The sequence below is a fragment of the Solanum stenotomum genome, chromosome 2 (genome assembly GCF_019186545.1).
Source record: "Solanum stenotomum isolate F172 chromosome 2, ASM1918654v1, whole genome shotgun sequence".
NCBI lineage: Eukaryota > Viridiplantae > Streptophyta > Magnoliopsida > Solanales > Solanaceae > Solanum > Solanum stenotomum.
In genome coordinates this window covers 59,467,886-59,480,566 of record NC_064283.1, presented here as the reverse complement: position 1 = coordinate 59,480,566, position 12,681 = coordinate 59,467,886, and the positions used below count along the sequence as shown (strand labels likewise).

The window sequence follows — 12,681 nt, the reverse complement described above, 5'->3', positions numbered from 1 at the left end:
AGGGGCAGATCTAGCTAATGTGGTATACGTTCACGTGAATCCACATAAGCTAGATAGGCCAATGGGGATTACAATGTGGAGAATCGAATCCTCATCAATAAGCTGAAAATTTAAGTAAAAAGACAATCAACCGAGCTACTAAGATTCTCCACCCTTTAATTATTTGTTCTCCTTTGCCTACAATATAAAAAAAATGAATATCTTTGAAATTTCAAAAAGTAGTGTCACACCCTTTTTTCGCACGGCGGATAGGGTTTTTCCAATTTAAGTGACGGTATTGACTAGGGATTATTTTAATTGTTTCGGAGTCGCCACTTGGAATTGAGTTATGGTGTTCCAAGTCACCTTTTTGTTTAATCCCTAATCAAAAGGAAATGACTCTTTATTTGGTCTGCGAACTAGAAATTCGGGTAAGAAATTTTGTTGACCGAGGAGAAGGTATTAGGCATCTCTCGAATCCCGTGATTCTAGCACGGTCGCTTTTATTGACTTATACTTGACTTAAATTATTTTTGGATACATTATTACATGCCATTATTTGTTCGCATTTTTTTTTGTTGAACTTTTATTTGGTCTCGACCTAGATGCGTAACCGCATTCTTGATCTTGACATTTAGAGACATAACTGTCTTCTTTGCATCACACTTAATAACCTTATCTTTTATAAGTCACTATTTTAAATTAATAAAAAAACTAATTATATTAGTGGACAAGGTGCGTCATCGCATCCTTGAGTTTATTTTAATGTCTCAAAAAAAGATGTGCCACATTCTTAATTGAAACAAATATTTTTTAATTTGTTTAAGTGTTTGATCTAACAAAAAACAAATAAAGTAAAATACTAAACTTCTAGAATAAATTTTTTGATCATTTTCATATGTTTTTATTTTTTACAATTTCTTAAAGTTGATGTCAAAATTAAATGTACACTTTCTAATCCAACAAAATAATACCGAATTGCTAAAAATAAATCTCATTTTTGTTTTATGAAAATAAAATAATAATAATTTATTATTTATTTAGCCTAACTATACCTACTTTATCATTATTATCTAAATCAAGGCAAGAACGAAGTCATGACCCGTTCATTTTTAAGAGGTCACAACTAGCGAATAGAAATAAATAAAATAAAATGAATAATCATCGATTAAAGCTACCTTCATTCATGAAATAGAGATATAACAACCAAAAAAATTTATCATTTCAATCAAATTCATGAATGAAACAAAATATAAGAAAACTTGTCATAAAATTACATCAAATTCCATAAATAAATTAAAAAGATGGGGTAAAGTTGAATACCGCAAAATCTTGACCGAAGCTCGATTAGAACACCACAAATTTTTTGTAGGTTGTTTGTGATCGTAAATGTATTGTGTTTAAATGAAAGTAGTAATGTTAAAAGAAGAAAATATGTGAATGTATTGGTAAATTTTAAAAGCAAAGTAAAATAAAATGGAGTCTTTCTTCCTATTCTTTTTCTTGTAACTTTTTTCTGTGTGCAGCGTGTGTGTTGTGCAGATTTTTGATTGCTTTTTCTCTCTCCTCGTCTGTCTCTGTGTTCTTCTTAGGATATAGTAGTAGTATGTATATAGGTAGTGTTTTGGTGTAGGTGGGTGAGGAAGAGTAGGGTTAATGGGTGTTGTGGAGTTTTGTGAGTGGTTGGGGTAGTGGAGGAAAATGGGTAGTGTAGGATATTTATTTTTTTAAAATTAAATTAAAATATAAAAAACATAAAAATCTTAACTAACTATTTTAAATTACTGAAAAGAGAATTATAAGAAAAGCTAAATAGATAATCAAAAAATATAATTACGAAACACTACCTTATTTATTAAATCTAAATTAAAATAAAAAATATATTTTTTGTAACTTTTCATTTCTTTTTTTTAAAACAATTAAAAATAAAACTTACTTTAAAAAAGTGATTCTATTTTTGTTGTTTTCAAATATTTTAAAATAAACTTAATAAAATAAGATAAAAGTTAAAATATTTAATTTAGATTTATAAAAATATTTAAGCTCTAAAAATAGTGTAAAATTTTACGTTCGGTCAAAAATTACGTGTCTCCAAGTAGTACTCCCTATGTTCAACAATAGTTGTCCACTATTAATTTTGCACACTTCTTAAGAAACTATAAATAGAAGGGTAATTTTACTATATCACCCTTTGAATATAATAAATACATTATCTTGAAAAATATAATAGCGAAATGACTGTAATTAATGATAAGGATAAATTAGGAACTAAGTGTAAAATTATCCATTGATTTCATAAAGTAAAAAAGTATTATTGAATATCCCAAAATAGTATAATGAACAATTATTGTTGGACAGAGGGAGTACTTAGAATTGACTGTAGAAACTACCGCTAAATTGCTCCGCAAGAAATTTCAAGGAAATGAGATTGAAATAACTGTTGTCTAGTTGGCAGTAGTATCTATCACTATATTTATTGTTGCAATAGAGATGGTTGTTGACATTAGTTTGATTAGGTTAGAGTTAATTAATTCTTCTTCCGTTCATTTTTATTTGTTGATAACATCAAAAATGTTTTAAAATTATTAGTACGTTTAACTTTAAAATCACAACCATTTAAACTTTATTAGTACGCTTGTAAAAAATTATATTTAACGTCAAATATTTCATTTTATTTGTAGTGAGAAAATAAATAAATTATAGTCATATAAATGTAAATGACATGTTTGAGACTACAAGTATTCAATGCTTCTCAAATTTTCCGTCGAATTATAAGATTATGTTTGTAATGTCCCATTCATTTTATTTTATTTGTGAAATAACAATGTTTTTCGTTTTCCTTAGTGTTTTCATGCTTAGTTTGTGTTTCGGGAATGGTTGGTGTGGCCCCCGATGCAATCGGGTATGTTTTTGGTGATTTGACTCTTCTTGAGTTGAGAATTCTTGATAGGGTTAACTTTGGTCAACATTTTGAGTTTCAATCGTCAGATGGAAATTTCGTCAGTTCCATCATGTTCAGAACGTCGAGTTTGAGCTAGTAAGATATATTGTTTTTGAGGCCTTAGGTTGAGTTATGGGCGTTTGGATGAGAAGTTGATTTTTAGGCCTTAAGAGTGGACTGGGAGGATAATTCTGTTATTTGACCTTGTTTCAGAAATTCGACGATCCCATTGAGTTCGGAATGTTGGCTTTAGTGGGATAGAATGTACCGTTTATTTTTATCGGACTCTGGACGATTTCCGAAGGTCCAATTAGGGGCATTTTTTCTTGTGTTTAGTTGTTGACTTTCAGTTTCTAGTGTCTGATCTGGGCCTTCGTGATCGCGGCCCATAGGTTCACGGTTGCGATGAACCTTTTCTTTTCTTAGATCGTGATCGCAGATAGGACCTCGCGATCATGGTCTACACCGCCAATTCAGGGGCCTAGTGTGGGATTTCAGACTCGTGGTTCCTCTTCAGTACCGTCTTTGGCACCTCCGAGATTTACAACTCCACCTGTTTCCGCTACTGATCAATGTTTGTTGCCGAGTAGAAGAATTTTGAGAGATTTGTTAGATTAGGACCTCCCAGGTTCGACGGCACATGATATTAGTAATTCCAAATGGTTATAATTGTCATCGAAAAAATAAAGTTCTCGTCCTGAAGTAACCTATGGAGGATACATTTAATTTTCAAAATTCTTTTTAATTTTCAAATTCAAATATTTCAAATTTTAAGTATTCACATTTAATTTAATTTCATACGTTCTGATATAAGTTTTCATCATTTAATAGTTTTAGATCTTTTATAGTACTTGGTTTTTGTATATTTTTATTTTTATTTTAATAAAAGGTAAATAAAAAACAACAATTCAAGAAAAAATGATTTTTTTTGTATATATTTTTAACAAACATGATATTTCTTTGTGTATTTATTATAAATCTAATTACATGTACCTCTTCTATACTTTTTGTCTATAATTTTTCGTCTCCTTTTTTCGCTTTAACCTTAATGTCCTTAACGCGTTCCTTTTTTCTCTTATCCGTTCCTTTTCTTTTAAAAAAAAGTGTCAAATATATTTGTCTTACTTCTTTGAATTCTCAATAATAAAGATATCAAAATATAATATTATCAAGTTTCAAGTTCAACATAAGAAGAAGAAAAAAGTAAAATAGTGCATAAAATATATTATAGAATATGAAGAAGTCTAAATATTATACACACATTAATTACTTCAATTAATTAGAGAATACGAAAAGAATCCACCATTGGAATATGAAAATACGAACCAGTTAATTTGAGAGGCAGAGCAAATCATTAACTATTTATATCAATCTATATTTATATCTATATTACCTTAAAAGCATGAACTCCTAACTTGAATGTTAAATTACTATAATATCCCTAAGTTAGGTTGTGACTTTTTTGATGAGTTGTGACTTTTTCGATAAGTTGTGACTTTTTTCAAAGTGTTGTGATTTTTCGATGAGTTGTAACTTTTCCAAAGAGTTGTGACTTTTTCAATAAGTTGTGACTTTTCCAAAGAGTTGTAACTTTTTCAATAAGTTGTGACTTTTCCAAAGTGTTGTGACTTCTCGGAAAGGTCATGATTTTTCAGATAAGACACAAAAATGTTTGTTCATACTACCCTTTGTTGACTATAAATAGAGGGACTTCCTCTCATTTTTCAACCACAATTTTTTCTAAACTTCTACTCTTCTTCTTCTTCTTGCATTTTAAAATTTTTTGTGTGATTTATTGTCGTTGAGTGAGTTCGAAGTTTAGCGGAATGTGAGGTACCACTATTCTGATGAAGTAAGTCGTTATATCCTAAGAAGGTATATTCCATAACCTCGAGTACTTGAGGAAACTAATATAATTTTGATGATATAATAATTATTGTTTTTCTTAATATATACTAATATATGTAATGTTCCAATATATGAAGTTAACACGATTTAGTCTAAATTCATTTATTTTTGTTAACAATTACTCTTGTGATGTAGATATATGCTTCTGAATATCTTTTTTCAAAATTTAGAGAATTGTCACGATTTGTTTTTTATGGTCAAGACAAAAGAATGAGTATATTTATCAATGCTTCAAAATAGTTAGTAATATATAAACATTGCCCTTTTGTTTTACTTATTTACTATTTCTTAATATTTCAGTATTTTAGACGAAAAAAAGTTCATATGACTTATAATAACGCCAGTTGAAGTTTGTATTAATTTAATTTTTATTATTTATTTAATATCTAATTTTATGAGATACATATTTTCATTAATGCAAATATATATTTATATTTTGGTAGGTATTTGTATTTAAATTAAAGTATTATATATGTCACAAATGTATTATCAAGTTAACGAGATCTTCTAACTTCAAAATATATTATTTTAAATGTTCCGAGTTTTTTTTTTTTTTTTTAAATCACAACAAATGTGAAAATATAAAATGTAGTTGTTCTCTTCACATGTTCATGTAACATCTAAACAATTTAACGTAGAATACACATGCAAAACACATCTGGTTAGATGACAAGAAAAATACAAAACAAATATGATCTATAAGGTAATATTAGTGAGATGAGACTAATTACATGATTGAACCTCATCAAATTGAAAAAAATGTATACATAATTGCATTTAACTACTAATTTTTTTAAAAAGTCTTATTTATTTTCTTTAACTCTGTGCCAAGTCTAACTAGGTCACTCTTTTTGAAACGGAGGGAGTATTATTTTTTGCTAAGCTTATTATTCAAATATTCGCTTAAATAAGCAATACTTTTTACTATAACATATATTTTTTAAATTGGTAATCATGTGCAACGCACGTGTCAAAAAACTAGTTACCTTAAAAGCATGAACTTCTAACTTGAATGTTAAATTACTATAATGTAACGACCTGATTTCCGTCATTATGGAAAAGCCAATGGAGAAAGAATTGGGGTCAGAAAACTTTTTCGTAGTAACTTGGAATTTCCTAGCCTAGTCCAGATTTGGACGAAATCGGAGTCTTTAAGGTGTAGGGAAATCTGGTAACAATCGGGTGAATCATTTATGATTTTGATTACATGAGTAGTTAGATAACTCGTTAAGGAATCCGTACGACTCTACGGAATTGAATTAGGATGAGTAGAGCTCTCGGAATCGATCTTAGCGTAAATGGTATTTACTAAGTGTCGTGGGTTAGAGGTGTGTTGTGAAATGAGAATTTTGGAATTCTTGAAATAACTCTCTGTCTCAAGAATGCCGCTTTGGCGCTGGGTTTTTCCGCTTTGGCGGGGCAGCTGTGGCGGGCACGCCGCAAATTAAAGTCATTAATAAACCCCTAAATGACCTCATTATGCACTTTTCGACTTTTCGAGCTAAGGAACGTCCCCCAGGCGACTCTTACTCATTTTTTCACCATTCTTGAGGCTAAAGGTAAGCTTTTCACTCCCCGAATCCATTTTTCGATCCGTAGAACGTAATAGAATGAGTGGATATTGATGAGGGAGGATTTTGTTATAGATTCTATGGTGGAAAAAGCTCTAAATTGGGTATTAGGATCTTGGGTTTGGTCTAGGGTTATTGGGTTTGTTATAATCCGAATAATTAGACCTTTGATTGTTGATCCTTGCATACAAATTGTTGTTTGTAGACATAGAACAAGCGGAAAGAATCCGAAAATGGAAGATTCAAGTGCCTTAGGGGATTCAAGCTTGGATTCGAGGTAGGTGATGGTTGTGATTATATGATTGTGTGATGTATGTTTGTTCTTGCTTCATTATGATACATGTATGTATGTGAATGTTGCATTATTGATCACACTTGTTGTAAATGAGGATAATTGAATAATTGTATGCCTTGAATCACCTCTTGTTGTATGATTGTGAGAATATACATTGTGATTGTGATTGTGGTTTGTTGAATGGGCGGGTGTCACGATCCAACACACTAACTTGGATCGGATTGCCACGTTCTGGCATAAACATGGGATCGACTTCCATGTTCCGGCATAACTAACTTGGATCGGATTGCAACGTTTCGGCATATACATGGGATCGGCTGCCACGTTTCGACATAACTAACTTGGATCGGATTGCCACGTTCCAGCATAAATATGGGATCAGATTGCCATATTCCGACATACTAATTGTTTGGGTTTGGGTTCTATGAGAGAATTATTGAATTAGGTTCCGTGAGAGGACCATTGAATTGTGTTGCATATCTACTTGTGATGAGTTCGTTCATATCTAATGATGATTGATATTGGAAGACGGTTTATTGCTCTAAATTGATATAACTGTGATATGTGAGAATCGTGAAGTTGTTCATTGTTCATATATGTTGATGATATTGTATATGTTCGATATGTGCATGTGATTATATTGTTGTATTGACTAATGTATGTTACGCTTTGTGAGATAGCCGTGTGATCCTACCAGTACATGGTGGTTGTGTATTGATACTGCACTTGCTCTTTCTTTGTTGAGTACAGGGCATCTTCAGGTGGCTATGGATAGACCCCAGCTAGGTGACTATGAGCGTGACCGGATTCAAGGGTGAGCCAGTTCTTTCAGGCTGCCATGGATCTTCCTTGTTAAAGTCCACTCTTTTCGGACTTAGACTTTTTGTTTAAGGTGTTGTTTAGTTTCGGGGTTGTACCACTTGTTCTTAGACTTGTCGTTAGTAGAGTTTTGGTACATTGACTTTCAGGTTCTAGGTTAATTCTTCCGCATTTGTTAGTTATTGTTGAACTTTTGTTAGAGTTTATGGAAACTCTATTTTCTTTCCTTAGTATTTGACTTATATGCCTTAGTTTTTAGATTGATTGCTTGGTTTGGGTTGTAGTAGTGGTTCTCCCACCGGATGGTTAGTGTGGGTGCCAATCACGACGGTCTGGGTCGTGACATATAATATCCCTAACTTAGGTTGTGACTTTTTTGATGAGTTGTGACTATTCCAATAAGTTGTGATTTTTTCAAAGGGTTGTGATTTTTCTATGAGTTGTGACTTTTCCAAAGAATTGTGACTTTTATAAAGGGTTGTGACTTCTCGAAAAGGTCATGACTTTTCATATAATTAAAACACAAAAAACATTTGTTCATACTATTGTTTGTTTGATCATAAATAGAGGGGTTTCCTCTAAGTTTTTAACCATAATTTTTTTTAATCTTCTACTCTTTTTCTTGCATTTTAAATTTTTTTGTGTGATTTATTGTCGTTGAGTGAGTTCGAAGTTTAGCGGAATATGAGGTACCACTATTCTGATGAAGTAAGTTGCTATATCGTAAGATGGTATATTCCATAACCTCGAGTACTTGAGGAAAATAATTGTGATGATATAATAATTACTTTTTTGCTTAACATATACATTAATATGTAACGTTCCAAATGATGTAATCTAAATTCATTTGTTTTTCTTAACAATTTCTCTTGTGATATAGATATATGCTTCTGAATATCTTTTTCAAAATTTAGAGAACTGTCACGATTTGTTTTATATGCTCAAGACAAATGAATGACTTTATTTATCAATGCTACTTATGTGATTTAGAATCTCAAAAATTTTGCTTCAAAATAGTTATTACTAGATAAACATTGCCCTTTTGTTTTACTTATTTACTATTTCTTAAGATTTTAGTATTTTAGATGAAGAAAAGTTCATATGATTTATAATAACGCTAGTTGAAGTTTGTATTAGTAATTTTTATTATTTATTTAATAGTTAATTTTATGCAATAAATATTTTCATTAATGCAAATATATATTTATATTTGGGTAGGTATTTGTATTTACATTAAAGTATTATATATGTCACAAATGTATTATCAAGTTAACAAGATCTTCTAACTTCAAAATATATTATTTTAAAATATTCCGAGTTTTTTATTTTTAAAAAAAACTCACAACAAATGTGAAATTATGTGAATATATAAAATATAGTTGCTCTCTTCACATGTTCATATGACATCTAAACAATTTAATGTGGAACACACATGCAAAACATGTCTGGTTAGATGACAAGAAAAATACAAAGAAAATATTGTCTATATGGTAATATTAGTGGGATAAGAGGTTTGCGTGAATAAGAGATATATATGACGATCTACATTGAACATTCACAAAAGAATCCACAATATTATTTTTTGCGAAGCTTATTATTCAAATCTTCGCTTAAATAACCAATACTATTTACTATAACATATATTTTGAAATTGGTATTCACGTGCAACGCACATATCAAAAAACTAGTAAATATAAAAAGAACCAACACATTATTATAATTTATTTTATCATTGCAATGAAGATATGTGAAAAATAACATGAATAACCTTACACCGCCAGAGAAATTATCAAGTGTATTAGTTTAACGGACAAATATGGATAAGATGTATAGGTTATATAGATGTGTAATTTCAATAGCTACTACATACATAAAAAAAAGAAAAGTTCTTTTGATTTCTTTGATATTATATGCTAATACACATTAAAACTAGAGAAATTGAAAAGTCAAAGGTCTGTCTGTTAATTAGCATTATGTGTTAATGCCACTATGCGGGGTGAAGCAGTTACTTGGACTTCAATGAAAATTATTATTAGTACTCCCTCCGTCCCTATTTAGTTGTCCACTTTAGAAATGACACACATATTAAGGCAACAATAATTAGCATAGTGAAGTTACAATTTTACTCTTATAGTACAATTTACTTCCAAAATAAATCCACTCAAGATAACTAATCAATGCTGAAAAGTTCATAAGTTTATTTACTTTATTTATGACAATTTTTCACTTTAAATAAGGGTATAATAGGAAAAAAAATTATTGTATTTTCTTGATTCGTCAAAATTGACAACTAAATAGGGACAACTAAAAGAGGAAATATGAACAACTAAATAGGAACGGAGGGAGTACTTTTTAAGGACCATTCCATATGAAAGAAATTAATGTATTCTATGTTTGATGTGATAGTACATGTGGGGATACATTTGCAGTAAAAACTTGGAAAATAGTGATATCTACCTTTTCCCAGGGTAAGGGTAAGACTTCGTGTGAGATTACACTGTGACGTTGTTGTTGATGCCGTGAAGACTTGGGCAAATACCAATTGCTTTGTCAAGTCAACAACATAAGTGTTGCTATATAATATAATACATTTGAAAACAAATCAAGCTTTGAATCAATCATGAAGAAGAACATTGTCTTATTGATTCTTCTCTTTCTAATTCAACTTTCTTTATCATTTGCTTCCTCAAATGAGACTGACCAACAAGCTCTACTAGCTTTCAAAAATCTTATTATTACAAGTCCTAATCATTTTTTGGCCAATAATTGGACCAAAAATACTTCTTTTTGTTCTTGGTTTGGTGTCACTTGCACTCCAAAAAGGCAAAGGGTTGTGGCCTTGGCTCTTCCAAATTTGCAACTTCAAGGCACAATTTCCCCGTCTTTGGCCAATTTGTCCTTTCTCAGAGAGCTCAATCTCCGGAACAACAGCTTCCACAGTGGAATCCCTTATGGACTTGGCGACTTGCCTCGCTTGCGAGTGATTGATGTTAAAAACAATCAGCTCAACGAAAGTATACCAACAAGTCTATTTCAAAACCGGAGAGTTCAAGTAATTTCATTGGCTTTCAATGAACTCAGTGGTGAAATGTGGAGAGGGCCATGGTATGTACCCGAACTTAGAGTGTTAAATCTGAGGGACAATAGCCTCACCGGTATAATCCCTCCTTCTGTTGGAAATGCCACGAAGTTGCTGAACTTCAGTTTGTATGGGAATAAAGTCGGCGGCAACATTCCAAAGGAAATTGGTAATCTGAGCCAGCTTGAATTTTTGTACTTGTTTGATAATCAATTAACAGGTTTCATTCCCCCAACATTGTTTAATATTTCATCACTTCTTGCCCTATCTCTTGGAATCAATAGCCTTTTGGGTCCTCTCTTGCTTGATGAAGGAAATATTGTCTCAAATCTCAACTTTTTAAGTGTATATCACAACCAAATTTCTGGTTGCATTCCTCCCAACATATGCCAACTCACGGAGCTCAAATTTTTGTCAATATCTATCAACAACATAACTGGAGAGATACCCAGAAATATTGGTTGTTTATCCAAACTCGAGAAGTTTTATATTAGTGATAATCCAATAAAAGGGACTATTCCCACTTCATTGGGAAATATTTCCACTCTGCAATATCTTCATTGTGAAAACAATCGCATAGTGGGGCAAATTCCTCCGGAATTAGGGAAGCTATCACATTTGAGGCAATTAAGCTTTTACCAAAATTTTAATCTTATTGGTCGAATTCCAGAGGCTATTTTCAACATATCTTCTTTGGAAATAATCAATTTCAAATTCAATAACCTCTCGGGGAGAATTCCAACCACTACAAGTCTTCATCTTCCGAACCTTGAACAACTTAAATTGGGAGGCAATCATCTTGAAGGGGAAATTCCATTGTTCATAACAAATGCTACCAAGCTTAAGACACTGGATCTACATAATAACATTCTGACAGGAACTATTCCTACTAATTTAGGAAATCTTCGTGAGCTGCGATCACTCTTTCTACATCATAATCAACTTACCAATGAACCAAGAGTGCATGAGTTGCGATTCTTCAATTCTTTGGCGGACTGTAGGATGTTGAAATATCTACAAGTGGGTAACAATCCGTTGAATGGCGTTCTGCCAAATTCTATTGGGAATCTTTCATCTAATATTCAAAACTTTTATATAGCATATGCACACATCAATGGTCTCATCCCCACAAGCATAGGCAACATGAGTGGACTTACAACCCTAGTTATTGAAGGAAACAACTTGACAGGGAGTATTCCTCCTGAGATTGGTAAGCTTAAACTACTCCAAGGGCTGGATCTGACTAACAATAAATTGCAGGGACATATTCCAGAGGCGGTATGCCATTTATCTAATTTGGTTCTATTATTTCTGAATGGTAATGAGCTCTCTGGATTAATTCCAGAATGCTTAGGAAATCTTAGCATGCTACAACATCTTTATTTGGGTTCTAATAAATTTTCATCAAAATTTCCGTTGAGCCTTTGGAAGATGAGTGGTCTTCTCTATCTAAGTGTGTCACGAAATTCAATAGAGGGAGAAGTTCCATCAGATATTGGAGGAATGAAAGCCATTGTAGAACTATATCTTTACAGTAACCACTTTTCAGGAATGATACCAACCAGATTTGGGGAACTCCAAAACCTGCAGTATCTTGACCTATCAAACAACTCATTTTTTGGCCAAATTCCATTATCCTTTGCCAACTTGATAAGCTTAGAATACATGGATTTGTCTTTAAATGCATTGTCAGGTACTATTCCTAAGTCTTTGGAAAAACTCTACTACCTTAAAAGCATTAATGTTTCATTTAATGATTTAGAAGGTGTAATACCGAGTGGTGGTGTGTTTGAAAATTCCACTCTGCAATCATTTCTTGGGAACAAAGGTTTATGTGGAGTGCACATATTGGAGATTCCTGCTTGTGCTATCAATAATCCGGGAAAACAATCAAAGCTTAAGGAGGTTGTGCTAAAAATTGTTACTCCAATGGTTATTGCATCCTTTCTGATATTCTTGTTGGTTTCAATTTGGATGATGAAACGACAGAAGAAAGGGAAGTCCAAAGATGTGGAGAAGGTATCGGAGATCGAGACTCATCAATTAGTTTCTTATCACGAGATTCAACGAGCAACAAATAATTTTGATG

At 31.8% G+C, this 12,681-nt stretch overlaps 1 protein-coding gene and 1 long non-coding RNA gene across 2 annotated transcripts in view; both read left to right on the top strand.

Moving 5' to 3' along the window:
- Positions 1-12,379, top strand: part of LOC125856971 (uncharacterized) — a 58,703-nt gene extending 46,324 nt beyond the window's left edge. Inside the window, exon 3 of the long non-coding RNA XR_007445579.1 lies at positions 12,358-12,379. This is a non-coding gene — a long non-coding RNA (uncharacterized LOC125856971). The remainder of the gene's footprint in view (positions 1-12,357) is intronic.
- A 55-nt stretch (positions 12,380-12,434) lies between these two features.
- The window catches only part of LOC125856156 (receptor kinase-like protein Xa21), a 139,328-nt gene continuing 139,081 nt past the window's right edge, over positions 12,435-12,681 (top strand). The window contains exon 1 of the mRNA XM_049535712.1: positions 12,435-12,611. Within this exon, the coding sequence (XP_049391669.1) occupies positions 12,522-12,611 (90 nt within the window). The 5' untranslated portion in view covers positions 12,435-12,521. The remainder of the gene's footprint in view (positions 12,612-12,681) is intronic.